We start from the raw sequence: 21,433 nt of genomic DNA on the forward strand, positions 1-21,433 counted from the left end.
ATCTACTCTATTGCACTTCGCCTGGTCTGAGGTGGCGAAGGAAGTCTGGCGTAAAAGGTAGCGTTCAGAATAATTCGCGCGTCAGTGAATTTGCGTAGTTACGTCCGTTGCGCAAATTCGCCAGGTGTAAGGGTGCGAAGTAACACTAGCGAATTTACACCAGCGTCCGTTAGTGAATCGGCGTTAGGTGCTTCGTCGTTTAGTGAATTTGCCCCATAGGTTGGGCAATGTGAGACTGGGCCAGGGATTTGGATGGATCAGATGTTGGGCTTCAGTTTTCTTGTCTTCCCTGTTTAGCTCATAATATAACAGAAAACATAGATCGTTTTTGTGAATAAAACAATTGGCAAAAAAAAGTATCTTTCAGCAAAAAAAACTATTTATTTAACTCGTGCTGAAAAGTAAATATACTGCCCATTTAACCTTCTTCTGTCATTGCTGGTAACTCATCCCAATACAATGTCTGTTTCCTAGTTCTTATATATCAAACCACTCACTTTAGCATTCATAGTCTCTTGTCTTCTGCTGTACAAGGAATAGTATTAGCCTTCAGCAATAGGTTTGCTCTAGGGATATAAAAAAAACATGTATTGTGGTATAAAAATTTACAAAATTAGTTTGTATCTTAGCACAGGTATGGGGCCTGATATCCAGAATGCTCAGGACCTTGGGGTTTCCGTATAATGGATTTTTCTGTAATTTGGATTAAATCTACTAGAAAATCTTGCAAACATTAAATAAATCCAATATGCTGGTTTTGCTTCCAATACGAACTAATTAGGATCAAGTACAAGGTCTGTTTTATTATTACAGAGAAAAAGGAAATCATTTTTAAAAATGTAAATTATTTGGATAAAATGGAGTCTATGGGAGACGTAGTTCGGAGCTTTCTGCATACCGGCCTTCTGGATAACTGAACCTATACCTGCAAAGTCATCTTATTAGCTGTAATACTTTACAAAATAGCAAGGGAGGTACTCCACTGTAATTGACTGGTTGCAATTAAGGCTTGTTGCCAGTTACAAATCAGATTTATTTTTATCAGATTTTGGTTTTCTGGGTGTTACCCAAGGCCTGAGCTGGGGTAGGCAGCAGGAGGTGGGCACAAACTGTGGGGGGAGCAGTGAGCAAGTGATCAGTGGTGAGAGGTGAAGATGAGACCAACTTCGGCAATGGAGGGGTTGTAGCAGCTGGTGTTGGAGGAGGTAGGTAAAAGAGTGACCTGTGTCAGAGAAAATCTACTAAGAATATTTTAGAAAAAGCCACTAAGAATACAGTAGAACCTCAATTTTATGTCCAAATATTTTAAACTTTCCTTTGAATTTAAGTGGTTTTCTCACGGTTCCATTCGAGCAAGCTGTGTTTTGTTTGTTTTCTGGATTTAACATCTTCCCGGAATTTACATTTACTCCCAAATAAACACGGACATCACATTCCTAAACATTTTATTTTTCCATTTTTATTGGAGTTATTGAATAAATTTACATAAATATTTTAGTGTAATTGAGGCCATTGGGCGAACATAATCTGTAAATAAAATGTAGAACTGCTTTCTATGGCTTTTTGTTTCAATATCACTTTGAATTTCAGTGTGCATCACATTCTGAAAATACACATTTAAGCAAAAAAGATAAACAGACAACAAATACATCACACATAAATCTGCTAATGTGCATCCCAAGCTTATGTAAGTGAGTTGGTCACATTTCAAGTTGAAAAGAGCAGGCTTGTCAAAGCGCGACCTTGCATGTCACTACAGGAACCGTGATACTGTATGAGAATGATTTAAATGCATACATATGTCAAATACATGAACAGGCACATTCCAAATGGTCAGATATCTTCATTGATTACTTCTATATCCATGTTTGTGAAATTCCACTTACTGAGGCAGCATGTAGGTAAAAGGTCCCAAAAACATGTTTGTGTTTTGCGTTGATTTTATATATATATATCTCATGGCAAAGGAATTGGAGCATTCCCCTACTCGCCCTTGTAACGAGGAGGCCTTTTTTCGTTAAATGCTAGCAAACCTTCAATTCTATCCTTTGTAGGAATAATCTAAATACAGAAAGAAAGCAAGGAAGATTGTTAAGAACACAACAAAAAACAATGGCAAGAGAAATAACCACATTCATATGTATGCTGATTAAGGTGGTTATACTTTTGCAATAGTATCTCAGGACAACAGGCTGACTACATGCCAAAGACTTACTCATAATGTCTGGAGATTTTTGGATGAAGCAGAATTAAATGAAAGGTAAAAAAAAAAACTGTTTAAAAAGTCTGAGTCATTAATGCTACTAAGCCCTAAATGGAATAATAGCTTTTTTTCCCCAGAGTCTGGAGGAAAACATAATTTGACAATAAAGCTATCCTTCCCCAAAACTCCTTTTATTCTCTGAAGTCCAGTTCCTTGACTCCACAGAGGAGTGTTAGAACCTGTGTTATATGAATAATAGAGCACTGGCTGCATGGAATCCCTATCCTGGCCTCTACCCACCCCATAACTAATGAATCTGGCACAAAGGTTGGGGAGCATCAACAGGTGAGGGTGCAAAAGAGCTCTTTAATGAATCCCTGCACCATCAGATGTTAGGTGCACATCAGAGCATTACTCCTGACACAAGTGCTGGGATAATGAGCACTAAGGGGTGCAATATTGCTGGGCTTTTACAAAGAAAGCATCCCAGCACAAGAGTCTGCAGTTACCATATGAACTACATTTTTATTTCTCTTTATTTAAATGTTTTCATATATAATTTCTTAAAGTATTACAATACAGTATTGGGTTGTACTTTTAACAGAAGTCATACAGTAACAAAAATAAAAGAAAAAGAAAAAAAAACAAATAAATAAAATAACACAAATCATAAGAAATCAAAAGTTTTCAACATACATTTCCTAGATCTCCATGTATGAGTTCAGTGGTATAGATGTGTTCTGACCAGACAGTGCATGGGATGGTGCAATAAATGCTTTACATATGGCAAAAAGTTTAGGAAGTTTCCAACATTCACAACTGTTGGAATTTCACTGTTTGGAGACTAATATTGGGTTAGGATATCTATACTTCTTGTCTTATTATTACAGGGGTTACTGTTTTTTTTAAAATTTTTCCCAAGGTTCCCATATTTGTTTATTGGATTCTAGGGAGTCAGATAATAGAGTGGAAAGGTAAGACAATGAGTGTATATGATCCACTCTGGATATCGTTTGCGATATTGCTAAGGATGGAGATAGCCAGTTTAGCGCTATTGTTCATCTAGTTGCTGCTCTGACATCCCCTTAATATATATGTGAAATAAATGACTTCTGATTTTTAATCAGAATGTATAAAACATGATTTTGCATTTATTTAAGCGACACAAACATATAAATGTAACCACCCCTTTGTTAATAAACAAATTAACCAAATGTAACATATAATTAGATTAAGCTGACTGATTGTAACCAGCCCTGTTGAAATGGAAACCTTGCTACATATTGAAGCCTACCATGGTAATCACTGCTAACCTGGCAAAATTACACCAAGGGTTTAGTGACAATTCATCAAGGATGTCACAAACATCCAAGAAGGAAAAAGACCTTCCAAAGAACTGAAGACCTCTCTAGCTTTAGTTAAGGTCGGTGTTCATGATGCCCCAATAAGAAAGAGAGTGGGTAAAAATGTGATTTATGGGAGAGTAGCAAGGCAAAAAACACAGCTATCTAAGAGTAGCACCAATGTACTTTAAAAATATGATACTCATGCTATTTAGGGACAATTTCCTATGAACAGAGTCAAAGGGTGGACACTTTATATACAAAAAAGACCCTTTATGCCAAGCAAATACATTATTCCATAGTAAGAGCCTCATACCAGCAGACAAATATGTCTGTGGCAATGCGATGGTGAGGACCTGGAGAACTTACACAAATACAAAAGCCAATCTATATCTAAATACAGCAGAAACAAAATTACAATTTTTGATATGACCAGTTGCAGTCTTAACTTGAACCCAGTAGAGATGCTGCGGCATGACCTAGACAGATAGTAATATACGAAAATCTTGCAATGTTTCAGAATTAAAGCAGTTGTGCACAGAAGAGTGGGCAGTGTTTACTCGTGATACATTAATCTAATATGAATATGTGAAGAAATATGTGATGAAGGGTGAAATAAAGACCGGGCAAAAAAACAAACATCATTATCCAATGTCTTTTTCCATTTCCTTCCATATATATATCTATCTTTCAGGTTTATAACACCTGTTCTAAAATAAACAATGCAGAGACATTTGTAAATACCATACTGTGATCACAAACAGTACTGTCAATAACTCACTATGTCTGGTAGTCTTAAGTGACAAAATGACAATCAGGGGAGAATAACTGAAATACCATTAACTTGAAAAAATGCACATATTTGAGATCTGTAAACAACGGGAATGCATATGGTTTGAGAATAGAATTTAATGTTCAGATGATTGTGCTGTACTTTAGGAAAACTAATTTTAGAATACTTGCATAAACACCATTTGCTGATTTTTGTGTAGGAGGTTTTACATTATAAAAAAGCAATAATTCTTTCCATGCAAGAGATAAACAAAACAACAAACAAAACAATTAAGCACGCCTCTGCAAGTAATCAAATCTGCGCTATACAGTCTGTTAAATATATCCCAAAGTATCAGTGAGAGAAGGTTTTTATAGCCTTGAATAGAGTGGAATTAACCTGGAAATTCATTATTTCTTACTTTTGTATATATTTCTGCTGGGCTAAAATGAATTCCGTTATCAATATCAATTTTATCTTGTTACAACAACTCCAAGGCATCAACAACTCTTTTTCGGAGTTCCTCAGACACCTCCTTTGTTTGAGCCATGATACACGTCCACAAATGTGTGTGACAAGGCATTGCTAGATCTCAGTTCTTTAACTAAAACAGGGTCTCACTCACACCCATTGACTGAAAACACCAGACTCGGATTTCACCTTCAAATTATATCATGATCCTTAGGATTCACTTACTTTTGACACACACTTATGTTTTTTCAATAAATATCTGACCAAATATAATAGTTTTTGTTTCATTTGTTTATCTAGGTTTTCCTCCTCTATTATTAGGAGAAAGGACTATTAGACATTTTAAAGGGTTCTAAAACTTTCAAGCACCACTGTATATGGTAATATCATAAGAAACATGTCCAACATGTCATGTAAGAATATTTAAAGTGATGGTTCACTTTAGGGTAACTTTTATTATATTATGTTATAGAACGGCCAATTTTAAGAAACTTTTCAATTGATTTTCAATAATAAAAAATGAAAGCAAATTGCAAATTGTCTTAGAATATCACTCTCTACATCATACTAAAAGTTATCTCAAAGGTGAACAACCCTTTTAATAAAATATAAGTAATATAAGAAAACATTATTTAAAAAACAAGCTTACCTGAGCATAGCAAGCTTCTTCTATTGCTAAACCAGTTGCCAAGTCCACCTGCAGAAATCAGTCATTGCACAGTTATATTATGGTATTTTCATCATTTAAAACCCCACAATAAACACAGGAAAATGAACTACAAAGGAAAGACAGAAGGAAGGAATAATGGAAGGAAGGTGGGTATAGTAATTAAAGAAGAAACTAACTAAAGCAAAAGGGAAGAAAATAGAAGAATTTAGGATGGCATAATGAGAACATAAAATAGAAGAGGATTAGAAGCAGTGGTTTGGAAGACAAGAGAAAAGGTAAAGGGGTAGGGTGAGTGGGTGCAGAAGTAGAAACTAGAAAAGAAATGGTTAAAAGTGGGAGAACTCAGAAAAAAATAACTATGAATGGAATCAAAATAGTGCAATAAAACTTACTTCTATGCCTTGGTTAATTGCTAATTTAGCCATTCGCAGTGCAATTGGTCCCTAGGAAGTAAAAATAAACATGTAATGGAGTAGGAAATAATAGTATATGTCATATTAATAAATCTTCCAGCAGATGGCCAGAATAGCCAAGCAAGCGTGTATACATATAAACATACATTCACTTGGAGTGCAGCTAAACTGAATAGTACATTTTTATATCAAACAAACTATTGACTTACACATTCCAACCTTGCCAAATGATTAGTCAAATGCACACAATTATTTTAAAGAACAAGTTGATTTTTTTTGTAATAAATGTATTTGGCAGACGGTCTGGAGGCCTGGGGCAAAATGACATACTTATGTACATGAACATATTAAAGTCTGTTGCTCCATTGAAGGTAATATAATTCTCTTGGCTCTTAGATCTGTTTCATCTTGATTCCCTTGAAAACTATTAATGAATACTTGTTTTTTTAACCCATTGAGTGACCCAATTATTCACGATTGTTGATACTAATACAAATGTCACATAATTACTGAATGTCACTTTGGAGCCATTTTTTAAGTGGTGTAAAAAGACTAAACTCAGTCCTGCACTGGTTAATTTTTTGCACACACAGCAATTGGCATAATTATAAAACTGAGGAATGATTACAAAGCTACAAGTAAACATTTGCGTATAAGCTAAACAAGTACAATACACTTACACTGAAATTGAACATATGCAAGTTTGTCATGCAATATTACTAATGAAGTTATGTGTTATACTATAATTGTGCGGTTTCGATCCCATTACTTCAATAGGCTTCAACAAGTCAATTGATATTGTTTTTTGTTGTCAATAACAGTGTTAAGTCTGGTGTATATACCTTTATAATTAGCTGCCCAATATAAATATGATTAATTTACACCAAATTATTGTTTATTTTTTTTACCTAAAATTAACTTCACACTTAGAAATAACAAGTGAAATGTTGACACAAAAATTCACATGCTGCTTATTAAGAGTTATTATATAGTGACTGCTGCTATTTTATGTTCTTAAACCAAAACTACAGTCATATAAAAAAAAGTTTGGGAACCCCTCTTAATTCTTGGGGGTTTTGTTTATCATTGGCTGAGCTTTCAAAGTAGCAACTTCCTTTTAATATATACAGTAACATGCCTTATAGAAACAGTAGTATTTCAGCAATGACAAAGTTTATTGAATAAACAGAAAATATGCAATATGCATCAAAACAAAATTAGACAGATGCATACATTTGGGCACCCCAACAGAGATATTACATCAATACTTAGTTGAGCCTCCTTTTGCAAACGTAACAGCCTCTAGAAGCCTCCTATAGCCTTTGAGTGTCTGGATTCTGAATGGAGGTATTTTTGACCATTCGTTCATACAAAGTCTCTCCAGTTCAGTTTAATTTGATGGCTGCCGAGTATGGACAGACTGCTTCATATCATCCCATAGATTTCCAATAATATTTAAAGGAAAACTATACCCCCAAAATGAACACTTAAGCAACAGATAGTTCATATCATATTTAGTGGCATATTAAAGAATCTTACCAAACTGGAATATATATTTAAGTAAATATTGCCCTTTTACATCTCTTGCCTTGAGCCACCATATCGTGATGGTCTGTGTGCTGTCTCAGAGATCACCTGACCAGAAATACTTCAACTCTAACTGTAACAGGAAGAAGTGTGGAAGCAAAAGACACAACTGTTAATTGGCTCATGTGACCTGACATGTATGGTTTGTTGGTATGTTTGTGAGTACAGTGAATCCTAGGGGGCGGCCCTTATTTTTTAAAATGCCAATTTTCTATTTATGATTACCCAATGGCACATACTACTAGAAAAGTATATTATTATGAAAATGGTTTATTTACATGAAGCAGGATTTTACATATGAGCTGTTTTATGCAATATCTTTTTATAGAGATCTACATTGTTTGGGGGGTATAGTTTTCCTTTAAGTCGGGGGACTGTGACGGCCATTACAGAATATTATACTTCTCCCTCTGCATAAATGCATTTGTAGATTTTGAAGTGTGTTTAGGTTCATTGTCTTGTTGGAATATCCAACCCCTGCATAACTTTGTGACTGATGCTTGAACATTATCCTGAAGAATTTGTTTATATTTGGTCGAATTCATCCGACCCTCGACTTTAACAAGGGCCCCAGTCCCTGAACTAGCCACACAGTCCCACAGCATGATGGAACCTCCTCCAAATTTTGACAGTAGGTAGTAGGTGTTTTTCTTGGAATGCAATCTTCTTCTTCCACCATGCAAAGTTCTTCTTGTTATGACCAAATAGCCACATTTTTGTCTCATCAGTCCAAAGCACCCTGTTCCAAAATGACTGAGGCTTGTCTAAATGAGCTTTTCAATTCAACAACCGACTGTGGCATGAGTGCAGAAAGGGCTGCTTTCTCATCACCCTGCCATACAGATGTTCACATTGCGCTGAATTGTAGAACTATGTACAGATACACCATCTGCAGCAAGATGTTCTTGCAGGTCTTTGGAGCAGATCTTTGGGTTGTCTGTAACATTTCTCACAATCCTCCGCATATGCTGCTCCTCTATTTTCCTTGGCCTGCCAGACCTGGGTTTTACAGCAACTGTGCCCTTCCATTTCCTGATTAAATTCCTTACAGTTGAAACCTCTGAGATGATACTGAATAATCTTTGTTTTCAGATCTTTTGAGAGTTGCTTTGAGGATCCCATGCTGTCACTCTTCAATACCTTAAAAAATACCTTTTCTCATGATTGGACACACCTGCCTATGAAGTTCAAGGCTTAACGAGCTAATCCAACCAATTTGGTGTTGCCAGTAATCAGTATTGAGCAGTTACATGCAGCCAAATTAGCAAAATTACAAGGGTACACAAATTTTTGCACAGTCCGTTTTTCACATTTTATTTACCGTAATTTCATACAACTTAATACTGCATCACTAAAAATCTTTGTTCTGAAAACACCCCAGTACTCTATAAAAATATATTGCATAAAACAGCTAATATGTAAAACCCTGCTTCTTGTAACTAACCTTTTTCATAGTGATATAGTTTTTTAGTAGTAGGTGCGATTGGGTAATAATAAATAGAAAATTGTCATTTTAAAAAAATAAGGGCCAGCCCCCAGGGATCCTACTATTCACAGTGCACACAAACAAACCATACTATACCACATGAGCCAATAAACATAGTTCTGTCTTTTGCTTCAACACTTCTTCCTGTTACAGTTAGAGTTGAAGTATTTCTGGTCAGGTGATCTCCGAGGCAGCACACAGACCATCATGAAATAGTGGCTCAAGGCAAGAGATGTAATAGGACAATATTTACTTAAATATATATACCAATTTGGTAAGATTCTTTCATATGCCACTTAATTTGATATAAACCATCTGTTGCTTAAGTACTCATTTTGGGGGTATAGTGTATTTTTAGGAAACACTGCATAGTTGTAGTTGTGTACTAAATGGTAAATGCACAGTATCACCTAAAGGGATTTTATTTAGGTTGAGAGATGGTGAAGAAAAGAGAAGACTATATTTCTCTACGATTGTTTCCATGCCTGTTCCAATTGAAGAGGCTTACTTCATGATTTAGAATAGCTATCTATTTAACAAGGCAAATGGCTTTTATACAGAGTGCACAGCACAGCACAGCAGTGTTTGCCCAGGAAGGTCAATGCTGATGCTTCTGTCAAATCATTTATATAGCTGAGTGCTTATACTGTATGCATTCCATTTTAAGGAAGCTGCACTTGCTATGAATCAAAAACTGCACCACAATGCCAACGTAGTAGCAATAATACTGAGATATATTTAAATATTCACTATTATGTGGTCCCTCATGATTCTCGCACACTGAGTAACTGGGGGATTTGAAGCCCAGATCATTTTTGCATACTGCTACAGTGAATAATTTACTGACAAAGTAGGCTAAATGATGACTATAAGTATGAGTGAAAACACAAAGAAAATGTCTACTGTAAAACCCTGTTTTATTGGTGGGATAACTACAACTTAATAATTGCTCTCCTAATTTCTTCCCCTCAAAACAAGAATAATAAAATGGCATTTAACATAAACATTTAAAGTAACCATCAAAAACATTTTGGTCTTGTCCTGTGCAGACAAGGAAGCAAGTGAATGGGAGGGATCTCAATTAATCTAAGGCTCTGATATGATTGCCTGGCTCCAAATCCAAATATCATCCAATCATAGAAAAGAACTTGAGTTAGGATTTATTAAGCCAATGACAAGAGATCAATCTTTACTGCACTTATGAGAACTTAATGGGTCCACTGCAATGGATTTTGTTTTACTTTATAGATATGGAAAGCTGAACCTATAGTGTCCTCTAACAATAAGACAAAATAAGGCCCCAAATTCAGCAGGGTAATGGTCTGTTACTCCTAGTCTATAACATTCTTTATTTTGCTTAGAAGAGGAAAGGGAGTCAAGGGTATACCCAACATTAAATCTTTCAAAATTGTAATTACTCACATATATATATAATTGCTAGCATGCAACATTTATTAAATTGTGTTTGCAATCACTACACAGAACTCAGTAATTCTCATCTTTCTTCATTTTATTGGATTCCTAGAAAAGTTGACTCATACTATGTCTCATATTACAGTTATTTTAACAGCAATATATTGTACCTGAGGTGTAAATTCACGTGCTAGTGCAACAGCTCTTTTAAAAGCTGCATCGCCAGCCTCATTCTGTTCTACCACGTGACTGACCAATCCAAGTGACTTGGCTTCATTTCCATCTAGTACACGAGCAGAGAAGATAAGCTCTTTTGCCAAAGCCACTCCCACTGCACGTGGGAGTCTCTGTGTTCCCCCTGTAAAAGAGGATGATAAATATAAACACAACATATTAAATATTAAAATTTTAATTTCTGTTGGATTTGCAAAAGTGATTCCAATTAGTAATGGTATATTGAGCCTAAAAAAGACGGTGAATGAAATATATATACAAAATCCAGCAATGATCACAATATTGTGTATATATATATATATATATATATATATATATATATATATATATAACATTTCTTACAGTCTTGTTGCCATACAAAACTACTCCTGTAAAACCTAATAAATAATGAATAATTATTTTGTCAAACTGTTTATATAAAATTAGGGTATAGACAGATAACTGAATGATTTTTTTAACCAGTATCACACAGGAATGCTCAAAAAAACTGGAGAAGGTCTACCTTATACCTGGCATGCAGGACAACCTTACCACTGATATTCAGTAAAAATGAACAAAAATCACACATTATATTGCCAGGTGAAGAGCACATTGCCCAGCAAAACTAATATCCTGCAATAGATTTTCTAGGTTGAAGCTCATATAAACCAATTAGAGGTTATCTGTTCAGGGGACATTTCTGAGGATTCCCAGTTCTTCCACTCGGGAATCCCCGTCATAATATGGAGTGGATTCCAAATGACTCATCCCCAGTCCTCAGAAAAAGAAATGCTTATGGCATGACTCTGTTAGCCTTGATGGCAAATGAGCATATTATACTGTATTATTCTATTTAGTGATTTAATCTGAATTAATATTTAACTAGGTTTAAATACTGATCATTGAATTTCTATTTTTCATTAATCCAATAATCACAAGTGAATATTTATCATAATGATTCTCCTTGGCATTTCAGAGAATGGTCTTGGCATAACATAAGCTATAATTTTCTTAAGATTTCAAGACCATTTCCCTTGTTTTTGTTTCACAGCATTCTGTGCTCCTTCCTGCACATACTTAACCCTCCTGTAAGAGTTCTGGAATCTAAGAGAATTCATAATTAAGTTAGAGCCTTTTGAAGATTTTGTTGCAAGCACCTGTTTCAACATGTATCAAACATTAATAGAACAAGTTGAAATTTCCCTCTAGCTGGAAGGAGATTTTTGACGTCCCTTTGGCTGGAGATTAAATGAATCCATCCTTCAAATCAAGAAAGTGGAAAAAAGAAGTTCTATAACACCCTATTTCTATTTTTAAAATACAGCATATGATGCCTATTGCATTGCATTACCATTTTCTAATCCTAGGAGTTTATTCATCAACATACCTCCTATCATTGAAATGAATTGAAACTAGTGGCAAGTACTTTACAGCCCAAAATGCTTAAATATCTATTTATGGACCAAAACATTAACATGAGCCTTGGATTCATTCTTAGTTGATTTGGGTTAGTTGAGTTCATGCCAGGCCTTCTTCCACAAGCTGAAATAAGCCAGTACAGAAATATTACTGGTGCCACTAGTCTAGCTGTTGACCTTTAGAAGACACTGCTCCACCACTACTACAAATACTGTACATATTCTAGCATTCAGAAGAGCCATTTTTTCTGTGCACCCAGGGTATAAACTATTCAAAATATGACCTAGTTTCACAGGAAATATACAAACAATCCCAGGTATCAAGAACATTTTAGGCAGCATGACATATTAATGTAAATAAATAAAGCAAACCATAAAACAAATATAACATAAATAACTACTGCAATATATATATATATATATATATATAATGAATAAAGTACTGCCTCTTGTAAATTAAAGGATAGTATGAGTTACCGAGGAGTTTCATGACCATATAAAAACACAAGGCCGAAGATAACTTCTAATATCCTCATATTTTGCAACTGGGGGTACTTTATTATAATATACAAATTTCAGTGAGTTATGTGATAGAAATGACATCAGAACTCACCGTTTATAACTGATGACATAAGAACTCACTGTTTATATAGTGAATAAAGAACCCCCTCTTGTAAAATATAAGGATATTATAAGTTACCGAGGAGTTTCATGACCATATAAAAACACGAGGCCGAAGGCAGTGTGTTTTTATACAGGTCATGGAACTCCGAGGTAACTTCTAATATCCTCACATCTTACAACCGGGGGTACTTTATTTATTATAATACACAAGTTTCAGTGAGTCATGTGACAGAAATTACATCAGAACTCACCGTTTATAACTGATGACATCAGAACTCACCGTTTATAAAGGATATGATTTACAAGATATTCATGGCTTTTGTGTATTATAAGGATATAATTTACAAGATATTCATGGCTTTTGTGTATTATATTATATATATATATATATATATTTTTTTTTTTTTATATATATATATATATATATATATATATAATTGATTGCTTAATGACAGTTTTAAAATTACTGATTCCACACAAAGGGGCAGATTTATTAAAGCTCAAGATGTTCGAGGTGTTTAATTTGAATTTGAGATTTATCAAATTACATTTTTTTTTAGCAACCCATTTTAACCTGCTTAGTTTTAAAAATTCGAAATCTCGATTCAGGCTATCTATCCTTATAGTTCAGGAAATGGTTAAAGGCTGCATGGAATGCTCTGAAACACTGGATGATCAATAGAACCCCTCACTTGATGCTATTTTAGTTTGAAAGAATGTATTTAGAGTTAAGATGGCTTGGGCAAGAAATTATAATTTGTCACCTTTGTTTGCCATAGCAATTATTGCTGGGCAGGAAAGGCAGCAACAGCTAGAGGAGGAGCAGAAGCCGCACCAGGAGCAATATGCCCCTTTGATTCCTGCTAGGATCAGGCAGCCTCGTCACTTCAGGAGGCTTTTTCTTGACCAGTTGCCTGATGATGAGGTTGTGAAGCCTGAGCCATGCAGTCATCCTCCTCACCCCTACAGTGGGACCCCCACTCTGACCTGCCCTCCTCGTCTTCCCTCCTGCAAGCCCCTCTCCCTGGCCTCCTCCTCTTCCCTCCTGCGGGCCTCCCTTGCTGCCCTTCCCTCCTCCACTTCTTCCTCCTCCCCCCAAGAACCCCTGCCTCTCACTCCCAAACTTTCCTCAAGCTCCCTCTCTGTTCCCCTCCTGTGGCCACTGAGATCCCACATACTGCGGGACCCAGTGACCCTTGCGCCCAAGGGGCAACCGGAAACTCGAATATAATCTCCAATCGGTGCATCAAAAAACTTTGAATTTGAATTCTAAGCAATTTGAATAAAAGCTTTTTGATCAAATTCACACAATTCAACCTTATTCATAAATATTAAATAATATAAAAATAATAATTTAAACGAGTTTCACACAACTCGCAATTCACATAATAATATGACGGAAACATCGGCATTACAGGGGCTGCTGCCCCCCTCCGCGCTTTAGTGTTGGAGCGGGTCCAGGGAGGGCCGCATTGCAAGTGTAGTGAGTGCTATTGTACTCGCTGCATTAGCAGAGCTGAAATTCTGCTCCATGTCGCCTGAGGCAAGCTGGCAGGAGCGGCCCTGGTCCCAAAGTGTCTGTGCTTTGGTTAAAATTTTTATTTTTCATACTGTTTAGTACAGTGTCAGAGCTTTGAAAATTGTTACCTTACTGTGCTGAATCTATTCCTACAGATATCCATAAGTGCCTATGGCTGCCCCCCATAATACTTCGAACTTCTTGGCTGCTAAGCCATGCCACGTGCTATCTTCTTGTAAGGTGACTAGAATAGGTGGGTAATAAGAAATCAATAGTTAGCTTTATTCAGCCAGCCCAAGACTATGGCTGCTTTGGCAACACTAAAATGCAACATATGTCAAATATAAATGGGTTAGGTAAAATGTTACGCAACTTAATCAATGTAACATATTACTCTATAAAGTGCCATGGGAGACAATGACTCTAATTAATAATAAACATTAGGTATGCACAATGTATAATAATAAAAATAAGGTATAATAAGGAGTAGGGAAATATAACCATATAAACCCTTCTATACATACTAAGACTAGTCCTCTTTTGTTGATGCCTATGACCATGGCATTTGCTTTATTTAAAAAACAAAAACAAACAAACAAACAAAAAAAAAACAATATCCAAGGATTTGGATTGTTTATTTTCAGACAAGGAAAAGTTGTGCTCACCACTATTTTTTAAAACCATTAGGCGGGGGTGCAATGAGGCTGTGACCACAAAATACATATAGTCAAATACAACTTTGAAAGCAGCTAGTAAGTTGCAGGTAAAACCTAGTCCCTTTGTAAAATGTATAATGAAGCAATAGAATTCTTAATGAATCAGATAAAATTGAGCATAGGACTGGCCAGATATGGGATGACTTTGACGTAGTTGGCCAGCTTAAATATATTGCAATATATGGACAAACAATCCCTGTTTTGTTTAAAGGGTAAGGCATTTTTTAGTAGCAGTATGCACAAAATGTCGCTGTCTTAAATATATTGATAATGGGTTGAGTGCAGAGGACTCTTGTATTTGACTATTTGTTTATTTTCAGAGTTGCTGTGCCAATCATGTTGTCCATTGCACTGTTACTTTTTTGGAACTCATGGAGGCTTATTTACCTACAGTCTCATTTTAGAGATTTTTAAATCCATTACTAAACTCACAAGTTTTAAAACCACTAATGTTATGAAATTCATTAAAAGATCTGAATATGAAAAGCATGAATTAATGAATGCAATTTTTGGTCAATTACTAGAGAAAAAAAATCCCAAAACCTCTATAAGTCAGAATTGATTAAAAACAGTCCAATAAGTCCAGAGCAGCTCCCATACTTCTCTATAGGACCTCAACAATTTTTACTTGGCAAATATTTTTTTTTTTAGAGGTGTAAGTGGTTTCCACAAGTAACACAGCTCAAATTTTTACAGCTTTTCAAAAATATAGAAAAAAACTTGCATTTTTGGAGTTTTGTGGAAAAAGCAGAAATTCGATTTTTAGTAAATCAGCCCACAGACATTAGAGCACTGATATAATAATATATACTGATATTTACACTAATATATTTTGGATCAGAAACCAAGAGCTGCAAGACAGCAGACTGATGAACACTAAAAAGTACATGAAATACCTAGCGTTTATAACTGCCACTGGGCAAATTAAAAAGCTGCCATACTGTTCTAACTAAACTTATATTATATTGCAGTCCGTGGGTCAGTGTAAGTGTGTGTTATTGGACCTTTTTCTAGGTCATCAAGTTGACAGCTAAACCGAATGTCCCAGATAATTGACACTGCCATTGGTAGTTACTACTTCTTTTATAATCAGCTTATGCAATTATGAATGTCCCAGATAATTTCTACGGACACTGCCATTGGTAGTTACTACTTATTTTATAACCAGCTTATGCAATTATCTTATATAATCATGATCTCATTAAATACATAAATTACAAGTTGAGCACAGGCAACATGTTTGCAAACCTAATTTCTGATGCTCCTAGCACAAATTCCCTTTCCAGCTGTATATTTGGTAATTTAAATTACATTGTCTCATGACCTTGTTTTGGAACTATTGGGGCCCTAGCAGAGAATACACGACTAGACATATAAAGATTATGCCCTGTTGTAACTCAGCTCCTATCACCCTTGGAAATCTGCCATGGATCCAAGCATGTCTTTGCATATACAGTACATGTAAAATAATATATCAAAACGACATCATAAAAAATAAAATGTGTTGAGGAGAAGGTTAAATGATAAGCCTTTGATGTGGGATCTCATGCTAGAGACTCTGGTTTGATTCCCTATGGCAACACCTTGTGACCCTGCTTTGAGTCCCATGGGAGAAAATGGCTAAATAAAAATGATTCCCTTTCCTTTCCAAACTCTTCTATCCTTCATTGACACATGCAGTAGAAAAGAAATTAACCTATTATCAACAAAGTGTAAATATTTAGAAGAAAAATTGTCCTAGACTCGAAGATTTCGTAGAAATTTGCAACACATTCTAATGGCACAAACACATCTTTCTAAAGAACTGCAAATGATTTACCTCTGGTCAAGAACATCTACTTGCCCAACAGCCAAACTTAAAAATGCATTGGAGATTCAAACCCCTCGTTTATTATAATTACAGGCCTGTGTAAAGGCATAATAATCTCAAAACTATTTTTTTAAATAGTTTTGAATGTATTCTTATGAACTTATTTCTTTCAAAGGAGATGTTCTGTGACTGGACTGCCCTGCTACGTAGGTGCTAAGGGTCAAATGTATGAGGCAGCAAATTATCACTGCAAATAGTAATCACCACTCTATCCATGTAAGAAGGACTGCCTTCACTCCTTATAAGAAGAAACAATGGAGGATAAACTGTCTCAAATATAAACATAACTACAGAGGACATGGAAGGCAAATGACAGAGAACCACAGATAATATACATTTGTATTAAAATATTTGTATTAAAAATATACTATAGAACATCATACAGATCTCAATGTGTAAAAAAAAAACCAAATGGGCCTTTTATAAATTCCCTTTAATGTTAAATGAGAAAATATCAAGGTTACACTTACTAATATTATATTCACATTACTTCATAGTTCCAGGTTACAGTAAAAAGACTTTTAGTAAACACAACAGTTACAAAACCATATTACACAACAGTTTTATCTCATGGGAACAGTATGAAATTCTCCTGAATACAAACAGTTCAGTAAGATGAAGCAACAGAAGTTAAATGGAAATGAACGTACTGCTTAGCTAAAAGGCCCTTGGTTAGGTTTCAAAACAACTCACTGACCTCCCAATGAGAAAGGCAAGAAAATGCTTCTTATAGGCAAACTATACATTGTTTAATAGAATTAATGTATTTACAAGTACCTAGCTGCAAATACTAATAGACGCATTCTAGTTTTGTCGACATGGACAGATTTCAAATGCCCCTTAAAATATTGGTTTGGCAGGTCAACTTCAGCTGCATCAATGTTGATAGGCCAAATCAGAACACAGGACTGACTGATCACAAAGTTTATGTATTATTCACAGGCTAGTAACTCTTATTTAGTCGATTGTTAAATGAGCACAATATGGCCATCCAACTTGTACTAGTACCCAATCAGAAATCCATAATTTAGCCTGCAGGCAGTCATCTTTTTGCTGGCCATACATGTATTTACAGTTCATTTTCATGTCGCCAACATCAACATGACCCAGGTTATAAGCTTTATTAAGCTGACCAGGCCATCTGGCTGTCACTTTACGCAACATTTGACATTAGCCTTACAATTATTGCTATGGTTACCAACAGTCCTCTGCCTTCATAATAAACCATTTATTTCAGAGGGCCAGGGGACTTGATAAAAAAAGGTGATGGAAAGGAAGGAATTGGAACAAAGATTGAAAATTATGAATTTTACCAAGAATCAATGAAATAAAATAACTTTTTATTTTTTAAATCATTATATCAAGTCTGAGTTAGATCAGTGCTAACAATGTTTACAACTAATTACTGCACAGAAGGTTTGCAATGTTTTCGCTCATAGAAACGTTTGAACTGTGTCTGTAATGTCACACAAATAATGTCCGTATTTGGCACTGGAAATGAAGTGGTGGAAAAACACATATAGTTATCCCCAGTTGTTTCAGTTTGTATACAAATTGAATCGTCACAGGTATGGTACATTTGCATGTCACCTGAAAATATAGTGTTTGTCTACAATGGGAAAAAAACAGCAGCAGGCTGTTCTTCCGGGGTCAAAAATAATTATATTCTATATTTTTATGATTTGAGTGCCCCCGAATACTTCCCTATTGGTTTGAACCAAAAAATGGCGTGCCTTGCTGTTTTGATCTAATTTAACAAGTTGAAAAATCCAATATAATTATTTTGTTGGTAAACCGTGTTAAATTGAGAAGCATTCTCAAATTAGTCCCAGTAGGGGTCAAATTCATAAATCAATGAAATATAAAAAGTAATGGATTTGTGGAAATAAAAAGCCTCTGTGCTTTTACCTTGCTGTAACACAAAATCAAGAAACCAATATTTGGCAGTGACCTACACTGCATAATAATAATGAACACACAACAGGCCTTTACTGTTGCCCTAGGCACAAGTGCTAAGAGTACAAAAGGGCTAAGAGTACAACATAGTTTAGGCCATAAAGCCCCTTTCTGAGAGAGGGCTTTATTACCTGAGACATGTTGTTCATGTATTAAACACTTCTGCAGTTTGAATCATTGCACGGTATGTTGTTTTTGGGCATCAAAAAACCATTGGGCTACAAGATGATCTAATTATTTGAATATTCCAATGCTCTTCTAATGCTACGATTGGTTACTCTTTGATTTTATCAATGTTGGCTTCATACAGACACATAAGAGTGAATTTGGACTGGCCATCTGTACATTCCGAGTGGCTCAGTCCTGCCTGTAGGCTTTTCAAAAGACAGAATGAGCAACTGTTGATGGATAGAACGTTAATGGTGTTTTATGATGTTTGTGGGCAGTTCTGCAACAGTGGCTCTTTTACTGCAGGTACAGATAGAGAAAGGAAAACATGGTACACAGAAAGTGCCATCTGTAGCATATAAGGTGTAATCAAAAGCATTTTTTTTCTCAGATTTATTTACTGAAGGAATTTACAGTTGCTATTGATCAGGCATCCCCAACCTTTTGAACATGTGAGCAACATTCAGAAGTAAAAGGAGTTGGGGAGCAACACTAGCATGTAAAATGTTCTTGGGGTGCCAAATAAGTGCTATGATTGGCCATTTGGTAGCCCCTATGTGGATTGTCAACCTAGATTAAGACTTTTGTTTGACAGTACAACTGGTTTTTATGCAATTAAAACTTGCCTCCAAGTCAGGAATTCAAAAATAAGCACCTGCTTTGAGGTCATTGGGAGCAACATCCAACGGGTTGGAGAGCAACATGTTGCTCACGAGCTACTGGTTGGGGATCACTGCTATTGATTATGCTTGGTAACATTCTTAAATTTGTTGTCTAATTATTGCAGAGTAAATGGTAGTCTTTACAGACAATAAATACACTTGGGCACATTTACTGACAGATGTTAAACTGAGTATATTCCTAGGATGCACACCATGTAATCTTAAACTTTGGACATGAAGTAGCCTTATAATAAGTGGGGCAATATGCTGTATACCAAAAAAGTGGAAATAAAGCCCCTTTTAAAGAGTTACACCCCAACCAAGTTTTGCAAAAATCTTTATTTATTCCTTATGCAAAAAAATATTTAAGCCGTAAGATAAAAACACACACCTTTAAAATTTAGTTCAAAGTGTAAATAATGGACATTGGTTGGACATTAAATGGATAGGACCTTCTGGCCAAACAGAGTTCCATTATACGATAAAGATAACACAGTTACGGAGTACCCGGGTACAGCATGTCCAAAACCTACATACTGATAACAGACCTACAATAAATCTCACCATCAAAAAGTCATATGTTGGAGTCCATCTCCCCTACTATTTTTATTATAGTGGTGTTTGAGTTTTTACGAGAGTGCTGTTTGCTAATAAGTTTGGGCGTGAAAAAGACAACTGTTTGTGTTAAGAATTAATTGCAGTTTTAAGCATCACAAGTACATTTCTGGGCTGCTTTCAATTATTTTGGCAGGGCTACGTTTTACTTTCAGTACAGCGCTGCCCTTAATTCTGGCCTTATTGTGCTGCAGCCTGCACAGGTTTACCAATGCTGAAGCTAATTTTCAGTTGCTTTTGTAAATCAGGCACCAATTATGTTCCCATTTTACTTGGCATATACAGTGTAATTTCGAGCATAGTAATGTTTTCTGCTTGGATACAGCATTAGCATTAATTCGTTAGGTGTAACTCAGCAAAACCCAAAAGGGAGCCCTGGAAGTTTTAGGCAGATTCGTTCACCCTGTTTATTTTCTTGTACCTTAGTAAGTCTTTGGTCGGTGCACCTGGCAATTTGGTGCAAGGCTCAAATATAGAGAAGTGCACAACGACACAAACACTTTTGTGAATAAAAGCAATTTTACACATACATGTGCATAAATGAGCCTTATATATAACCCATTACAGCAGGTTGTCCAGTCATGTAATTCACATCATGTTGTATCATTTTTAAGTACATGAACATTTTCTATACTTGCTGGAACATGCACTAAATAATGTTGCGTCATTCATACCTAGAAGAGGCTCAGTTTATCTGCAACCTCAGCTTCCTGTTCCAGGGGCTAATTATGTCATATGTTATCTGTATGTATGCTTCCTCAGGCCTGTTCAATTTATCTGTGACTGATGTCATACAATGAGTGTTTGATGGAAGATAAAAAGAAGCAACTTTCTCTGTGTTAAAGCCTGCTGCATACATTTTCATTTACACAGCAAGAAAGTAAATGGCAGATTATTAGCCAAGATACATATTTCATAATAGTGATACAGAACATTCACCTGTATGAAAAATGTTGTCATCCTGGGGATTTTCTTCCTCTGAATTTCCATTAAATCTCCAGAAAATAACCTGATTGGACGTTTTAGATCAGAATTTTATAGCATGAAAACCAATTGGCTGAATATGAGCTAAAAACTATGTTGTTTAACAAGCCATCGCTGTTGTATATTGGGCATTTTCCGGGTAAAGAAAGACTAAACCTCCAGACTAGTGATGACCCGTTTTCTCTTCTTCGCAAAACTGCTAAAATTTGCTGAAATGCATTGAAGTCTATGGGCGACAAATTTTTTTGACGCGCAAAAAATTTCACTCACTACTAGAGACCCATGCATCAATCCTATGAGAAAATGTTTATTCACGGTGCTACATGCTCT

At 35.6% G+C, this 21,433-nt stretch overlaps 1 protein-coding gene across 1 annotated transcript in view; it reads right to left on the bottom strand.

The window, feature by feature from the left end:
- Nucleotides 1-1,437: 1,437 nt before the first annotated feature.
- auh.S (AU RNA binding protein/enoyl-CoA hydratase S homeolog) overlaps nt 1,438-21,433 on the bottom strand; it is a 139,033-nt gene continuing 119,037 nt past the window's right edge. The window contains 4 exon segments of the mRNA NM_001096053.1: nt 1,438-2,061; nt 5,439-5,486; nt 5,852-5,902; nt 10,529-10,716. Coding sequence (NP_001089522.1) covers nt 1,984-2,061; nt 5,439-5,486; nt 5,852-5,902; nt 10,529-10,716 — 365 coding nt within the window. The 3' untranslated portion in view covers nt 1,438-1,983.

This window comes from Xenopus laevis, chromosome 1S (genome assembly GCF_017654675.1).
Source record: "Xenopus laevis strain J_2021 chromosome 1S, Xenopus_laevis_v10.1, whole genome shotgun sequence".
Taxonomy (NCBI): domain Eukaryota; kingdom Metazoa; phylum Chordata; class Amphibia; order Anura; family Pipidae; genus Xenopus; species Xenopus laevis.